Source organism: Globicephala melas, chromosome 12 (assembly GCF_963455315.2).
Source record: "Globicephala melas chromosome 12, mGloMel1.2, whole genome shotgun sequence".
NCBI lineage: Eukaryota > Metazoa > Chordata > Mammalia > Artiodactyla > Delphinidae > Globicephala > Globicephala melas.
Genome location: NC_083325.1, coordinates 50,761,011 through 50,778,809, shown reverse-complemented (window position 1 = coordinate 50,778,809; position 17,799 = coordinate 50,761,011). Strand labels below are relative to the sequence as shown.

The window sequence follows — 17,799 nt, the reverse complement described above, 5'->3', positions numbered from 1 at the left end:
CAAAATGGAAAGCCAAACAATATAGTTTGGCATAGTTTATTTTTAAAATTTTTTTATTTTTTTAAATTTTATTGGAGTGTAGTTGATTTACAGTGTTGTGTTAGTTTCAGGTATACAGAAAACTGATTCAGTTACACATACACATATATTCATTCTTTTTCAGATTTTTTTCCCATATAGGTTTATTACAGAATATTGAGTAGAGTTCCCTGTGCTTTTTTTTCCTTCTAAAATTCAGGTAAAATCTCAGACTCTAGAAAAGGAGGCCAAGGAATGTCGACTTCGGACAGAAGAATGGTATGTGGAAACGTGAATTCCAAGGGGCCTTGAAGTGAGAATCAGAAGACCCGAGTTTTGGTGTAGTAGCTCCTCTGTCTTCATTTTCTCACATTTGCAATGAGACAGGAGTAGATCGTCTCCACGGTCCTTTTCAGTTTTGTTATCTGTGGGACCTTATGAATTCTTTGTAGAGTGGCCTGTGCGTTAGTCCTCAGCCTGCAGATGTTTTGGACTGTGGCAGATGGCATTCTGGGGCTCCAGTACTGAGGACTGGGTCCTTTCTGTTTTAGATTACTCTAAAGAGAAGGCCTTCTCATTAGTCAGGAAAACTGACTAATGATCATGGTGTCAACCTTTTAATTTTAAATAATTTTAAATAAAATGAGGTTATGCAATCTATTGATAATTTGGAGATATTTACATTTTAAAATATTACTTATCTCTAGGTAGTAAGAGCATGCACCAACATTTATTTGATAAATGACATATTTTAGGTTTTAATAAGATCAATCAAGTGCATTTTTTCAGTTTAGTTGCATTGAACATGCATGGTATATCTATGGTCTTAATTGAATCAAAACCCAAAATGATCAGATTTTCAGCTCAAGAGAAAAAAAACGCTTTAATACTTTAAAAACGTTTACCATAATACTTGGACAAATATTTATGTGTTGTAAAGAGAATATTTATGAGTTTGAAATGGCTCTAAGATTATTTTGAGCTTGGGGAGATAAACTTAAAATTGTATAAGATATTGGGACTGTGATAAATTCTTTGAAACTTCCAGTCATTCAGCAGGAGTCTCAGGAGCTTTAGAATCAAGGCTTAGTATTTTTCTTATCTTCATTTTTTTTTTTTTAACAACTCTCTACTACCAAGGGTATCCCAGATGTCAGGTACCATCCTCTGAAAGCCTGGTACCAGCTGTTGAGGTAACAAGCAAATCATGACCTACTGTCTATTGATAATGTGGTTTTGTATTTTTTCTTTCAGTCAGTTACAGTTAAAGAATCTTCATGAAGATTTGTCAAGTAGATTAGAGGAATCCTTATCAATCATCAATGAAAAAGTACCTTTTAATGATACAAGTAGGTATTATGTACAGTTTTCCATTATTTGCAACTCTGAACCTCTTTATGATAGCCAACTAATTAAAATAATTTGTAATCTATTTGGCAGAAAATCTCTTTGGCCTAACAGAGGGTTGCTTTCTTTTTGTCCTTTTGATCAGCTTTGGCCTTCATGTTTCATACGGAGATTTTAATTTGTCACATAACTATTCTGAAGCTAGGCTTCTTGGAAAAAGCCCAAAGCCACATTTTTTAATTGCATGTATTTAACATATCCCAAGGTGAAAACCAACCTTCACATAAAGTACCTGAATATTTGTACAAGAAAATTTGATCATGGTGGGCGGCAAGGTGGGAGAGGAGTAGCAGGATGGGTGGGAGGTGAATCTTCTTAGCCTGGTATCTCCTGCCCTTTGGACAATCCCCAGAGATAGTTAGGGAGTTGACTTGGGTAAGCCCTGCTTCCTGCTCATCCTGGGAATGGTCTGGTAATTTACACAGCCAAGAGCAACAAAAAGAAGTTAAAAAAAGAAAAATCAACTTACATATATAACAGATGCCAAATTTGTAACCTTTAGACAGGTATTAAATCTAAACCTTGAAGACAAAGAAAACAATTGTTTTGATCCGGAAACTTAAATTTAAATTAGTACACATTTCCTTTTTTACAATTATATCATTGAAATTAATTTTTGACTTCTTCTCAATTTTTCTTAGGGAAGACCTAAAAAAAGAGGGAAGAAAAGACACCAAAGAAAAATAGTAGTTTGCTCTAACACTGAAATCAGCATATGTCATTATTATATCAAAAACCTAAATTCATCTGAAAACAACACCTGTTACTGCTTTCTACATTAATGGAAATAGCACCAGCATACTTTGATCCACTAGGCTTAAAGCCTTGGCATTTCATTTTCCCCGTATTCCTTAGTCATCAGGTTCTAATCATTTCCTTCTGAGTCTCTTTGGGTTTATCCTTTCTTTTCCAGTACTAGTTGTCACCCTATTTTAGGTTCTTACCATGTCACAAGTAGGTTACTACTTTTAGTTCCGAAATATTTAGAGATTATTTACTGAAAGTCTAAATGGGTGGGGAGCACAGGATATGCAAAAACGTATAAGACAAAAATCTCTACCTACCCTCAAGGAATTTATAGTCCAGTAGGGAAGAAATAAGGTAGAGAAATATCTAAAATATAAGCTAAGCTATTCCATGAAGAACCTCTTGGGGTTTCAGAGTAAGGATGATTACTACTGGTGGGGTTGTTTGGGGAAGCCTTTTGGAAGAAGTGTGCTTTGAGTTGGGCCAGGATGCAAAAGTAGGTTTTATTGGTAAGAGAGGTGAGGGAGAATGAGCCAGGGAATTGCATGGAGTGTGGTTATGTAGGATAAAGGTGCTGTCAGGGCCTGACAGCAGTAATTAGTTAAGTATGACTGGAGGCCAGAGTGGGTGGGATGTGGAGGCCAATGATGGGTAAGTTCTGAAAGGGAGGGTGGGGCTGGACCCTCAAGTTCTGGGCAAAGGGCTTGGGGGGGCTTAATTTGCAAGTCAGTAGGTTGTTGCAGAAGCTTTTGGAAATGTCTTGGTGAAATTTGTGCACTCACAAAGTTCATCTGGCAACAGAGTGCAGACTACCCTGGAATGGGAGAAGGGGGCTGATGCTGTTGTGATGATAGTCCTGGTGTGCTGTGATGGGGGCTGGAGCCTGAGTTGTCAGGGAGATGCAGGGAGGCAAGGGAGCAACAGGAGGCAGTGTGGTGGAATGATGTGGTGCAGCTGACAGAAATCAAAGAGGCAGACGGGGAGCAGGTTTATGGGAAAGATGTTGACGGTAACTTTGTTGTGGCTTAATATTCTAACAGATTGGTGTGCATCTCTTTACCTACTGATGTGTACATTTGTGAATAAAAGCCTAGATCTGGGGAGAGAAACTGATGCACCAACTGATTGACCCAACTGGGATGGATGAGCCCCCCTGTTGGGAGTGGTGGGAATGAGGGGTGCATAGTACAAAGAGGCCTGTGCAGAGTGCACTGCAGTGATCAGGAAGGGAAGGGGCTGAGCGGGAGAGAAGCTGGGAAATGGGGTGAGCATTTATTATTTCTCAGTTAAGCTCTTTTTTCGTAAATGTAAAATGACTTAATGAACAGCCATTTTTGTTTTGTAGAATATAGTCAGTACAATGCTCTGAACGTTCCAGTCCACAATAGGAGACATCAGGTAAAGATGAAGTTTTTATTTTCAGTGATGTGTGTGTCAAACTTTTCAGAAACACCAATTAGTTGTTTGGGCCTCTGTTTAGTGCACCAAACCATTGCGTTTAACTTTTACTTTCTTTCCTCATACATTCTTAAAAATTGTGAAACTCGCTGTTTTTTGAATTTGTAAATAATATAGATTTTTGCTGTCTCTTGTCCGATAACATTAGAACTGAATTGTGGGATGCACTGATTTTTAAGTCATACCTTTCTTTTAGGTTTTGCACTTAAACAGTCTAGGTTAAGTGGAGAGGTATATTTACCAAAGCTGGCGGCTTTCTATTGTAATTTACTTAGATGGTAGTATTAAAATCTAAGCGGGAGCAAATGAATTTAAATTAAGGAATTATTATACTAGAATTCAAATGTTTCTCCAAAAGCAGACTTATTAAAGTTGTTTGGGAGTAATAACTTGATAGTTGACTTTAACTGTATCCTTTTCATTTTAAAGCTGAAGATGCGGGATATCGCTGGGCAGGCCCTGGCTTTCGTTCAAGATCTCGTCAAGGGTCTTCTGAACTTTCACACCTATACAGAACAGAGGATTCAGATTTTTCCTGTTGATTCTGCCATTGACACTATATCTCCATTGAATCAGAAGGTACATTTAACTCAGGATACCTTTTGTTTGCCCTGAACAAACGTGGAGACTTGTTACTAATTATCAGACCACTTGTGTGCCTCTGCCAAGTACTGTGGAGGACATGGGAAAAGCTACAAATCGTAGTCTTTACCCTTAAGGTAAAATATGGCAAACGTGGGGATTCTTAAGAAATGAAATAGTAAGGGAGTTGTTAAAGACCTTAGTGTGAGTGAGTGGTATGGGCAATAAGTGATATGAGGTCATCAAGGAGGGGAGATTGCTGTCGGTGGTAGTGTCTGGAAAGGGTCTTTGGTGATTTAACTGGACTTTGAAAAATGAGCATGATTTGCATGGGAGGAGTGAAGCGGGGTGGGTGTTTTTTCACCGCAGGAGAGGGAAAGACATGAGCAAAACCATGGAGTAGGAAACCATAGGGAGTATGCACGTAGTCACATACCACCACTTTTGCCATATTGTACTGGTAACACAGACTGGCCCTGACACAGTGTGTGAGGGTGGGTGTTACTCAGAGCCAGGAATAGCAGGAGGTGGGGATTATTGGGGCCATCTTGAAGGGAGGAAATTAGGGGGCTTGTAATAGATGAACTCTAAGTGCCCCATACTGTGGTGTCTGAAGTGAGTCATGCCACTCTCTGCTTACCTGATTCTTCTCATCAGCTTTTTTTTGGTGTCTGTGTGTGCATCATGCAGTATTTCCAGGGTTTGAATAGTATTTATGTCCACAGATCCTGTTAGTATAGCAAAGGCTTAGATTCTGGAGTCATGCTTCTGGGGTGGTAGCCCAGTTCTGCCACTTTCTATGTCCCCTTGGTCAGTTTATTTAACCTCTCTGTGCATCTTGAAAATGGAGGATAAAGTACCTACCCCACAGGTATGTATGTTTGAGGATAATGAGATAATACATGTACAGTGCTAAGAACAGTGCTTGTCGCATAGTAAGTACTCAGTAAAGGCTAGCTCTTACCATTGTCATGCTGCAGTACTCATAGGAAGCCCTCAGCAGATGCTTGCTTTTCATCAATTTTCATCTGACTCTACAAATCTTTTGAAGGTCATAAAAATTAAACTTTGGGCCTTTGAAATGCTCTTTAATATCACCGTGGGAAAAAGCTTTCAAATGACCTCAGAAAGGAAAATGGAACTGCAGCATTTTAATGTAGTTATATTTTCTTTTATACTTCCTATAATATAAAAACATTTTTTTCCACTGATTTTTTGTCCATTATTTTATTTTATTTACTTTTTATTTTATTTATTTATTTATTTGGTTGGTTGGTTTTGGGGGTTTTTTGGCCACACCATCTGGCTTGCGGGATCTTAGTTCCTCAACTAGGGATTGAACCCGGACCCCAGCAGTGAAAGTGCTGAGTCTTAACTACTGGACCACTAGGGAATTCCCGCCATTACTTTATTTTAGCTTGTTGCCATATTATGCCCACACAGCGAGAATCAAATATGTTAATCTTAATAGAAACATTTCATTACTTTGCAGAATTCCTATTTTTCTCAATATTTTACCCTTGGTGCTTTGGCCTCTGAAAGGCCCTATGTGATTTTCTATTAAGTCTGTATTACTGAAGATTCAGAAACCATTTGTTAAAAGATGACCAAAGCGTTTAGATTTGTTCATAGAATCATAAAGTAGACGTTTATACCTGAGCTTAGAGTTCAACTTATTTACAGCTCTAAAGATCGAAGCCCAGAGAGACTGAATTTCCCAGGGCCATATATCTGTGTAGTTTGCAGTAGGGCCAATTGAATCACCTATCTGCAAAATGAGACCTTACATTTCTATACGGAGAAAAAGAAATTTGAGCCATTATACAGTATTTAGAAAACTGAGATGTTTCACAAGTGAAAAATTAACTTCTTGCTTCTCAATTGTCTAAATGCCTGGGGAATCTTTTTCTGAATCTATTCTTCATACTGAATTAGTCCTTTGTAAATATTACAGTATCCATGACAGTTATAAAAGTTTTTATATTCTCATTTTGATGATAATTACATTCCTGGAATTTGTTAACCTTGAACATTGTATACAGTGAAAATAGGAAACTGTACTTAAAAGTCTTTTGCTTCTAAAAAATGAGTTAAATTAAATGAGTTATATAACACAAAAATCTGTCATACAGTTTTGATTATCAAACCTTTTTTTTTTTTTTTAACTGGGACCCCTATGAAGAAGCAGTTGTTTAGAGAAGAAGGCCTGTTGGTACTGTGTTGTAAATAGTATCCCCTCCCCATTTGCTTCATGCCTGGTCATTAATTATGTCATCCCTCTTCTAGTTCCTCATTTTGCAATGGAATGGGGACTTGGGAATAATAGCTAGGATTTTAGAGGGGAGCTCTGTGTAAAAGCCTGATTTCCCAAAAAAAGTTTGCAAAAGAATTTAGGTTTAAAACTCAGCAAGTCCATTTACAAATGTTTTGCTATTCTTTATTTTCCAGTGATTTAACTCACAATTCTTTCCCTTCTATATAGTTCTCACAGTATCTTCATGAAAATGCATCCTATGTCCGCCCTCTAGAGGAAGGAATGCTTCATTTATTTGAAAGTATTACTGAGGATACTGTGACTGTCCTGGTAATTTTCTTCTATGTTTTACTTCTGGAAATGGGAGCTCTTCTTTTTCAAATGACTCTATTAACCTTGAAATTTTTTCTTTTCCAGGAGACAACTGTGAAATTGAAAACTTTTTCAGAGCATTTAACCTCTTACATATGTTTTCTTAGGAAGATTCTTCCTTATCAGTTAAAAAGGTACTTACCCTCTGGGCCAGGGAGCTTGGGGAATTGCGAGGTATCATCTGAGCTGTGCTGGAGTTACTAAAGTAATAACATGTGCTTCTTGTGATCTGCCTGACCTTTCTGCACCACAACCAATTTGGACTTTTGTGAAAAAGGAAAGTCATGGTTTGAGCAGCACAAACTTATATTTAAGAAAATTGAATTGTAGTTTGTCAGCTAGGGTTTTTTCAGTATTCTGTACTGAGATTACTACTATAACCACATAATGCAATATGAACCAGTATTTTTAATGATTGTGAATGACACATTTATTGAAGGAAATATTTCATTTTGGGGTGTTTTTTATCCTTTTACTATAAACATCTAGGTGGGTGTTATAATAGTTAACCTCTACATTGCAATTTATAATCCTTAGGTTTCTTTGAAATAGTATATTGTTTTTATTATTGGTGATTTATTTAAGTTATAAAGTAAAAACTTTGTGTACATACTTCAGCCCTCATAGGATATGTCATTAAGTAGCCTTAAATGCTCCATCTTAAACATTTCTAGAAAGGCAAGAGAAAATAATTTATGTAATTGGAAATTTGAGAATACTCCTTGTACATTTTGATACTTTTGGTCTAAAACTACCAAGAGTCCTAATTCATCTAAATCTTTTCATCCTAAGATTTAGTCTTTAAAAAAAGTAATCAAAAAATAATACAATAATAATAATAATACATAGGAGAAATAAGAGCATATATGTAGTATAGTATATTGCAAAATAAGGTTTAGGAAATACGTAGATGAATAACTTACAGATGTTGAAAATATACAAGTAATTATAGTATTTAAGTCCTTGTAAAACTAAAGTAGTAGGGGCTTCCCCGGTGGCGCGGTGGTTGGGAGTCCGCCTGCCGATGCGGGGGACGTGGGTTCGTGCCCCGGTCCGGGAGGATCCCACGTGCCGCGGAGCGGCTGGACCTGTGAGCCATGGCCGCTGGGCCTGCGCGTCCTGAGCTGGTGCTCCGCAGCGGGAGAGGCCACGGCAGTGAGAGGCCCGCGTACCGCAAAAAAAAAAACAAAAAAAAACAAAAACTAAAGTAGTAGGTTTTAGCTTTTCAATAATATGAAATTTTATTATTAAAAATTAATGTGTTAAGAGCCATCTTATTTCCATCTTATTTCCTAATTCTAACCTAACAAAGGCATTTCAGTAACTGAATTCTATGATTTGTGCACATGACAGAATTTTAGGAATCAGGGAATTATGACAAACTAATGAAACAAATGAACATTTTGAAACAAGTAAACTATTGAAACAAACAAACAGTTTCATTCAGATCCTTAAATGTTTTAGTTCAGTATAATTAAAGTTTTTTTGAAAATTGACTCTGGAAGTTTAACACTAAATTGAATACACTTTATTGATTTGGCTTACGTTGAAAAGACTCTAAGAACCATTGCAAAACTTCTAATTGCCAAACATCTGCTCTTCTTATCATCCTGTGACTTCCCCTTTTCCAGGCTCCTATCCCATTCCTTACCTCAGGATGGCATATATAAGCCTCAGTTGCCCCACTTGCCCTTGAGTCTCAATGTCTTTGTGGACTCCCCTACATATGTAATTAAATTTTTTTTTCTCCTATTAAAAAAAAAAAAAAGAACCATTGCAAAAGTGGTATTTACTACTTGAAACAGTTAAGCATTGTTATTTTATCTTAATTTATTTTTTCACTATTACATTTTTAGAAACACTGGATAAGTCCTTTCTTGATTTAAGATTCCTATTCTTGGAATGTTCTGTTCCATATGCCTTCAGCCCTATGTTATCAGGTATTTATGTTTTTAGGCAATTTTTTGGTCATTGGTTTAAATACCACTTTAGTTGACAAGATGACATGTTCATTAGTAGTAAATGGGCTTAGTACCGAATGAAGCTGTTTGCTATAAATAAATAGAAGAGGCAAGGTCAAGGGAATGGATATGATTATCATTCTGTGCTAATAACTTTCGTAGCTTTGTGTAAAAAGCATTTTACTTGATTACTGCACATTTTAAATAAACACTCTTAAGAGTCAATGTAGTTTTTTTAACCTTATAATTAAGTTTTCCAAAGCACCATTTAAAATTGAAAATGGTAAAATGTATTTTATGAATGTTAAGCATTTATTTTTGTATTGAGCCTATAGATTGTTTTTTCCAATCTGTTTGACTTTTGAACCTACATACACTGAAAAAGGTTTCTCAATGATTTTCTCTCCTAGTTCCTGTATAATTAATTCTCTTTAGGAATTCAGTCTATGAAATATTTTTCTCCTGAAAATATTTTGAAGGGAAACATGTTTTTGCTGTTCTCAGGATGGAAAGATAATGGGCACCTCCCTTTATTTTTTCTTCCATTTAGTCGTCTTTTGCTGCATTGGCGTTTGCAGCAAGCAGGTGTATGTATTATGGTATAAAAAATGGAACCTTGTAAATGAGATCAAATTCCTTTTTTGGTAAATTCTCTCTTTGGATATAGATGTTTGAGAATTTAGATGGTTTCTTATAGCTAGTTGAAAATCGTTCAGGATGCTCACTTTTATAAAATCTGCCCATTCTTAGTTTAGAAGAAGAATGTGAAGCTTCCCTTTGCACGTCTGCATTACGAGCCAGGAATCTAGAGCTGTCCCAGGACATGAAAAAGATGACAGCTGTGTTTGAGAAGCTGCAGACTTACATTGGTCTTCTCGCCTTGCCAAGTAAGCATGTTTGTTACTCATGGTTCAACTTGAAGAAATTAGAGTACAAGAAGCTTGAGAAGGGAGGTGGTTTGGCGTGTTGAAGTGAGAAGAGGGTCAGAAAAACTTGAATTCAAATCCTCCAGCTCCTTGTACATTTAGGGTTTTGGGCAAATCACTTCTCTGCTTCTGTTTTCCCACTTATAAAACGGAGGTAAATGTGATTAAGTTAAATTAAGAATGTACAATATCAGGCATCAAAGACATACATTAAATATTAAATCTCTTGGGCTTCCCTGGTGGCGCAGTGGTTGAGAGTCCGCCTGCCGATGCAGGGGACACGGGTTTGTGCCCCGGTCCGGGAAGACCCCACATGCCACGGAGTGGCTGGGCCCGTGAGCCATGGCCGCTGAGCCTGTGCGTCCGGAGCCTGTGCTCCGCAACGGGAGAGGCCACAACAGTGAGAGGCCCGCGTACCGAAAAAAAAAAAAAAATTAAATCTCTTTCTCTCCTTCCTCTTTTTTAAATGGAGAGGGGCAAAGCGTAAGAATTCGTAGCAACTTTCCAACAAGTAGCATAGGGGAAGGGAAGGTTAATAGTAAAAATGCTATTTTTAGAGGAACTGTATCATAACAAAGCCCCAAAATGTAAAGATTGAAAGTCTTGGGGAAAAAAATGCTGTTTTAATTTGAAAAAAGTATTTTCAGGCCATTGAATGGACCTCAGTTTAAATGATGTTTGTAAGAAAACCATGATTTTTATAGTAGTGATTTGATTATTTGTTTTTTGTAACAGCTTAAATGTGATATAATTTACATACCATACAATTTACCCATTTAAAGTGTACTGTTCAGTAGTTTTTACTATAGTCACAGACATGTGCATCAACACTACAGTCAGTTTTAGAATATTTTCATCACCTTAAGAAGAAACCCTGTATACTTTAGCTATCACCCTCTTATTCCCCTGTTCTGTCCCCGCCCAGTACCAAGCAACCATTAATCTACTTTCTGTCTATAGAATTGCCTGTTCTGAACATTTCATATAAATGGAATCATATAATCTGTGGTCCTTTGTGACTGCTTTCTTTCACTTGGCATAATATTTTCAAGATTCATCCAAGTTGTAGCATGTATAGGTATTTCATTCCTTTTTATTGCAGAATAATATTCCATTGGATGGATATATCACATTTTATTTATCTACCTATCAGTTGATGGACATTTGGGTTGTTGCCACCTTTTGGCTATTGTGAATAATGATGCTATAGACATTTGTGAACAAGTTTTTTTTTTTTTTGCGGTATGCGGGCCTCTCACTGTTGTGGCCTCTCCTGTTGCGGAGCACAGGCTCCGGACACGCAGCCTCAGCGGCCATGGCTCACAGGCCCAGCCGCTCCGTGGCATGTGGGGTCTTTCCGGACCGGGGCACGAACCCGTGTCCCCTGCATCGGCAGGCGGACTCTCAACCACTGCACCACCAGGGAAGCCCTATTTGTAGACTTTTTGATGATGACCATTCTGACCAGTGTGAGGTGATAGCTCATTGTAGGTTTGATTTTCATTTCTCTAGCATCTTTTCATGTGCATGTTGGCCATCTGTGTGTCTTCTTTGGAGAAATGTCTGTTTTGGTCTTCTACCCATTTTTTTTTGGCCGTGCCATGCGGTTTGTGGGATCTTAGTTCCCCCATCAGTGGGTTGAATCCACGCCCTAGGCAGTGAAAGCACAGAGTCCTAACCACTGGGCTGCCAGGGAATTCCCTTTACCCATTTTTCTGATTGGGTTGTTTGTGTTTTTGATATTGAGCTGTAGGAGCAGTTTGTATATTTTGGAAATTAAGCCCTTGTTAGTTGCATCGTTTGCAAATATTTTCTCCCAGTCTGTAGGTTGTCTTCATTTTGTTTATGGTTTCCTTTCCTGTTCAAAAGCTTATAAATTTGATTAGGTCCCATTTGTTTATTTTTGCTTTTATTTCTTTTGCCTTGGGAGACTGATCTAAGAAAATATTGCTACAATGTATGTCAAAGAGTGTTTTGCCTGTGTTCTCCTTTAGGAGTTTTATGGTGTCATGTCTTATATTTAAGTCTTTAAGCCATTTTGAGTTTATTTTTGTGTGTGGTGTAAGGCAGTGTTCTAACTTCATTGATTTATGTGTGGCTGTCCAGCTTTCTCATACCACTTGCTGAAAAGACTGTCTTTTCCCCTTTGTATATTATTGCCTCCTTTGTTGAAGATTAATGCGCTGTAGGTGTGTGGGTTTATTTCTGGGCTCTCTATTCTGTTCCATTGAGTCATATGTCTGTTTTTGTGCAATACCATGGTGTTTTGATAATGGTAGCTTTGTATTATTATCTGAAGTCTGGAAGGGTTATGCCTCTAGCTTTGTTCTTTTTCCTTGGGATTGCTTTGGCAATTCTGGATATTTTGTGGTTCCATATAAACTTCAGAATTATTCTAGTTTTGTGAAAAGTGTCATGGGTAATTTGACAGGGATTGAATTAAATCTGTAGATTCCTTTGGCTAGTATGGGCATTTTAACAATATTATTTCTTCCAGTCCAAGAGCATGAGGTAAGTTTCCGTTTTCTTGAATCATCTTTGATTTCCTTTATCAGTGTTTAATAGTTCTCAGCGTATAAGTCTTTCACCACCTTGGTTAGGCTTATTCCTAGGTTTTTTTTTTTTTGATATGATTTTAAACAAAATTGTTTTTTACTTTCTCTTTCTGGTGTTTCATTGTTAGTGTAAAGAAATGTAACAGATTTCTCTATATTAATCTTATATCCTGCTACCTTACTGAATTCATTTATGAGTTCTAATAGTTTTGTGTGGAGTCTTTAGGGTTTTCTATATAGAGTATTATGTCATCTGCACATAATGACAATTTTACCTCTTCCCTTCCAATTTGGATATTTTTGTTTCTTTTTTTTGTCTGATTGCTGTGGCTAGGACTTGCAATACTATGTTGAATAGAAGTGATGAAAGTGGGCATCCTTGCCTTGTTCCAGAATTCAGCTTTTCATAACTTAATATTATGTTGGCTATAGGTTTGTCATAAATGACTTTTATTATGTTGAAATTTGTTACCTCTATACACACTTTGGTGGGAGTTTTTATCATGAATGGATGTTGAATTTTGTCAAATGCGTTTTCTGCATCTGTTGATATGATCATGTGTTTCTTGTCTTTTCTTTTGTTCATGTGGTGTATCGCATTGATTGATGTTCATATGTTGAACCATCCTTGTGACCCTGGAATGAATCCAGCTTGATTATGGTGTATGATCCTATTTATGTGTTCTTGGATTTGGTTTGCTAAACTTTTTTGACAATCTTTGCTTCTATATTCATCAAAGATATTGGCCTGTAATTTTCTTTTTTGGTAGTGTCTTTTTCTGGTTTTGATATCAGTGTGATAGTGGCTTCATAGAATTACTTTGAGAGTGTTCTTTCCTCTTCAGTCTTTTGGAAGAGTTTGAGAAGGATAGGTGTAAGTTTTTCTTTGTACGTTTGGTAGAATTCCCCAATGAAGCTATCGGGTCCAGGACTTTTGTTTGCAGGGAGGTTTTTTTTTTAATTACAGATTCTATTTTACTTCTAGTGATCAGTCTGTTCAGATTATCTGTTCCTTCTTGATTCCTTTTTGGCAGTCTGTATGTTTCTAGAAACTTGTCCATTTCTTCTAGGTTGTTAATTTTTTTTTGGCATATAACTGTTCATAATAATTTCTTAAGATTTTTTATATTTCTGCAGTATTGGTTGTTATTTCTCCTCTTTCGTTTCTTATTTTGTTTATTTGGGCCCTCTCTATTTTCTTCTTGGTGAGCCTGGTCAGTGGTTTGTTGATTTTGTTTATCCTTTCAAAAAAACAGCTCTTGGTTTTATTGATTTTTTTCTGTTGTTTTTAAAATCTCTATTTTATTTATTTACTCTCTGATCTTTATTATTTCCTTCCTTCTGCTGACTTTATATTTTGTTTGTTCTTTTTCTGATTGTTTCAGGTGGTAGTTTAGGTTTATTTGAGGTAGGCCTGTATCACTATGAACTTCCCTCTTAGGATTGCTTTTGCTGCATCCCATAGGTTTTGTATGGTTGTGTTTTCATTGTCGTTTGTCTCAAGGTATTTTTTAATTTCCTCTTTGACTTCATTGTTGACCTATTTGCTTTTTAGTAGCATGTTGTTTAGTCACCATATAACCATTTTTTTCTCGTTTATCTTTCTGTGGTTGATTTCTTGTTTCATGCCCTTGTGGTCAGAAAAGGTGCTTGAAATAATTTTTGTCCTTTTAAGTTTGTTGAGGCTTGTTTTGGGTCTTAGTTTGTGGTCTATTCTAGAGAATGTCCCATGTGCCCTTGGAAAAAGAATGTGTATTCTATTTTTTTTTTTTTTATGTAGTGTCCTGTAGATATCAATTAAGTCTAACTGTTCTATTGTGTGTCTAGGTGTCAGTCTACCTTATATCTCCAATGAATCCTCCGAATTACCTTCAGCACAAGTGCCATTATTTTTGAGAGCATCCCTAGGCTTGAACTTCTTCTCCACAGTCTGTTGTGAATTAAGTCAATTCCTTTGGGAAGAGATTCAGAGCTTTCTGTTTTAAGAACTGTTTCTCCCTTGGGCTAAATCTCTGAGCCGTGGTTCTGTGCAGGGGATGATGACAGTGATGCACTTCTCTCAGAGTGAAACCCCTGCATTACTCCATGGAGAGGTAGGGCAGCAGCCGCTGGGCTCCTCAGCTTGCCTCTTTCATCATGGAACTCCTGTTAATGAGCTGGGGCCAGGATGATCAGGGCCACAGATTCTCAGCAGCACCATGCCACGTAGAGCCTCCATCCCACAAGTCAGGGCTGGGTAAAAGAAGAGAACCCCCCACCTCTGAGTCATATTTACCTAGAAATTAGCCTCAGCAACAGGTAGCTGAGAGCGAGATAAGCAATGCAGCCCTCCAGCTGAGCTAGGGGAGAGGGAGCCTTGTGCTCTTGGCTGCACCCTCGGGACTGGGATTTCTAGCTCACTGACTGGTGAGGGGACCGAGTGGGTTTTGGTTCACATACCACAGATTCTTGCTTTTGTTACTGAGTTAATACAGATTTTCTTGATTAAATGTTTCTTTACTTGCTGTATGCCCTTAGGATAATTTCGAGTTTAAAGTGGTTATTTTTAAATCATTTTCACCAGTTGTGCTGGTGAGTGGGTATGTGGAGCTTGCTTATGCTGTCATGCCAGAATTGGAACTGTGATGTTTGAATAATAGTGTTTTTAGTGATGTTCAGCAAACAATAATATGTAGGGAAAGCACAAAATGAGAAATGTGTTCTGTAGTAACAAGGTGAAATTCACAAAGGCTTTCATTTCAAAAAGAATCATGAAAGACATAATCCTGCTTAGCAATTTAATTTTGATTCTTGTAACCATTAATATCTGTGGACATGGGGGATGCAAATCAGTTTAGATCCCTGTAATTATCACCATTCTATCTGAATGTGTCTACAATGATTTTAAGAGCCATTATTTTCAACATATCACAATCAGTATTCACTCTCTCTCTTCCCAAAAGTAGAGGGGAGATGGTGGGCTGTCAGTTTTTCAGGTGAATTCTTCTGGGAAAATGCTTAGGCTTGTGATCTTGGTTTCCTAGGTACGGAGCCAGATGGACTCCTTCGGACAAACTACAGTTCTGTCTTAACAAATGTTGGTGCTGCTCTGCATGGATTTCATGATGTCATGAAAGGTGAGGCTTGGAAAAGAACATAAATAAGCCTTGTCCCATTTTCTCAGATCTGCCTGAGTGAGATTTAAACAAATACTGCCAAGGCTAATAGACCCCACATAAAGGTTTAGTAGCATTTGGCTTAACGTTGAAGTGCACAGCTTACTGCCTTCTGCTTTTCCCATCTGCTTCTTTCCTGAAGGTAAACAAAGTGCTGAAGAGAAACCCTTGTGCCCGGAACTTTAGCCAAAAATACATTACACTGACTTAAGGCAGGTGTATGAATTTTATCAAGCCAGACATGCTATTCAGAGGCATTTAGCAAAATACTGCACTTGTTAGAGCCCAAACATGAAGGAACTGAGGAAATGAAGGTTTAAAGATCCCAGAAAGAATGCACTGGTTTTCTACGTAGCCTCCTGTGTGTTTCTGTGTTTAGAGTACCCATTATAAGTCCTGTTTTGTTCAGGAGAGCCTTAAGGAATGAAGGTCTGTCTTCAAGCTTTGGTCAGTTTTTAGTTGCTATGTGCTTCTAAGAATATGCTTGTCGACGGTCATTTCATTTGCTTCCTAGCATGTGATTCTGAGTCCTGATTTTTTAATCTATATTTCTGCATGGCTTCTAGGTTTTTTTCCTCTGTTCTTTTCCGTTTGAAGACTGTTGGAGTAGGGGGAGGAGAGGAGGGCAGGAGCAATTACTAAGGACTATTGGAAATAGCCCAGGTGCCTAGATTTTTCACTGAGGTGTTTAGTGTGCAGTTAGTGACCAATTGCTGGTTTCACAGAAAATACTTTTTAAAAACTTAAAACTTTTTTGGATGGCATGTATAAGATGGCTATATTTGGGGCCTTTCTATAGGTTGGCACATAACCACATAATAACCTATGTTACTGGGAATCATTCTTAGTTTCAGTGGAATTACCCAGTACTACCTTACCATTCAGTCTGGAACCCAGTACTGCCTTACCATTCAGTCTGGAAAACGGTCCTTCCTGTGGCTTGTCTTCAATTATAAGGAACTTTAAAAGTCACTGTACTTCTGGAGCTAACACTGGTTGCAGGAATCACAGCTTGCATAGACAGTCTTGGTGGCAGGTGACAAGAGGCAGCCCCAACCCTGCAGAACCTAGTCTGGTCCATAGAAAACCCAAGGGACTGGTACCTTTTTCCTGTGCAGCTTTTGGTTTGGGGAGCTCAGACTTAACCATAGTCCTCTATTCCAGAACTTTACGTAACGTAGAACTAGGCCATTGAAACCACAAGTAGCTCTGTGGCTACACGTTTTTTGGTTTTGTTTCCTAAGTTTTCCTATGCTAATGTTACTATTTGTTCCTGCTAGTGTTTTCTCTAGAATTTTGATAAAAGAGAGGCTAGAGCAATGGAGGGTAGCTGTCCATTGAGGATCTTAAAGCTTCATTTACATTTCAAAAAATCTTGATTTTATTTATATTTCTATAAATAATAATGTACTTCTGAGTTTTCTAAAAATGCTTTTGTTCATATATGACAGAAGATGCCAAGTGGTCCAAATCAAAGAATGTTACTATTATTATTTGCTATGAGCTGGTGGAGATTATCAGAGGAGGATCAGAGGCTCCCTTAGTCCCCTTTGGGCCTCTGCTTGTTTCTGTCCTTGAAAGTGAACATAATATAAAGAGAGAAGACTGGGAAACATGAAGGATGGTTGGCAAGCAGATTATGGCCTCTTGTTGCTAATTTTACAGTTCAAATCTGTCTTCTTACGCAGTTGGAAGACTGTTGTGTATCTCTCATGAACACTCAGAGTGAGCATTAACTTGCATTACCAGAATATACTTTGTTTTTAAGAGAACTTTTATTTCAAATCTTTTCCCTTGATGCTTTGCCCTTAATTGCTTGGTCCAAGTTGGAAAGAAGGAAGGAAGGAAGGCAATCAAGAAGGCAGGCTGGGGTTTCCCTGGTGGCACAGTGGTTAAGAATCCACCTGCCAATGCAGGAGACACAGGTTCGAGCCCTGGTCTGGGAAGATCCCACATGCCGTGGAGCAACTAAGCCTGTGCTCCACAACTACTGAGCTTGTGCTCTAGAGCCCGTGAGCCACAACTACTGAAGCCCGTGCGCCCTAGTGCCTGTGCTCTGCAACAAGAGAAGCCACCGCAAGGAGAAGCGCGCGCACTGCAATGAAGAGTAGCCCCCGCTCGCCGCAACTAGAAAAAGCCCGCGTGCAGCAACGAAGACCCAACGCAGCCAAAAATAAATTAAATAAACAAATAAATAAAGCTATAAAAAAAAAAGAAGGCAGGCTGGTCTTAGTATAAAAAGAAAGATTTATAAAAATGTGTATCCTACAAGGAATTAAAATGGAAGTGAATTAATCTTTTAACAAGTGGCATTCTAAGTGAGAATTGTTTGATCTTTGGTCTCAAGTCTAAAGCAGGTAGACT

General features: G+C 37.9%; 1 protein-coding gene across 3 annotated transcripts in view; it reads left to right on the top strand.

The window, feature by feature from the left end:
- Positions 1 to 17,799, top strand: part of PPP1R21 (protein phosphatase 1 regulatory subunit 21) — a 56,908-nt gene that overhangs the window by 15,824 nt on the left and 23,285 nt on the right. For all 3 annotated transcript variants that reach the window (XM_070046825.1, XM_030857723.2, XM_030857724.2), the window contains exons 6-13: positions 239 to 297; positions 1,273 to 1,367; positions 3,518 to 3,570; positions 4,060 to 4,209; positions 6,695 to 6,796; positions 6,884 to 6,972; positions 9,550 to 9,686; positions 15,304 to 15,396. In XM_070046825.1, coding sequence (XP_069902926.1) covers positions 239 to 297; positions 1,273 to 1,367; positions 3,518 to 3,570; positions 4,060 to 4,209; positions 6,695 to 6,796; positions 6,884 to 6,972; positions 9,550 to 9,686; positions 15,304 to 15,396 — 778 coding nt within the window. The remainder of the gene's footprint in view (positions 1 to 238; positions 298 to 1,272; positions 1,368 to 3,517; positions 3,571 to 4,059; positions 4,210 to 6,694; positions 6,797 to 6,883; positions 6,973 to 9,549; positions 9,687 to 15,303; positions 15,397 to 17,799) is intronic.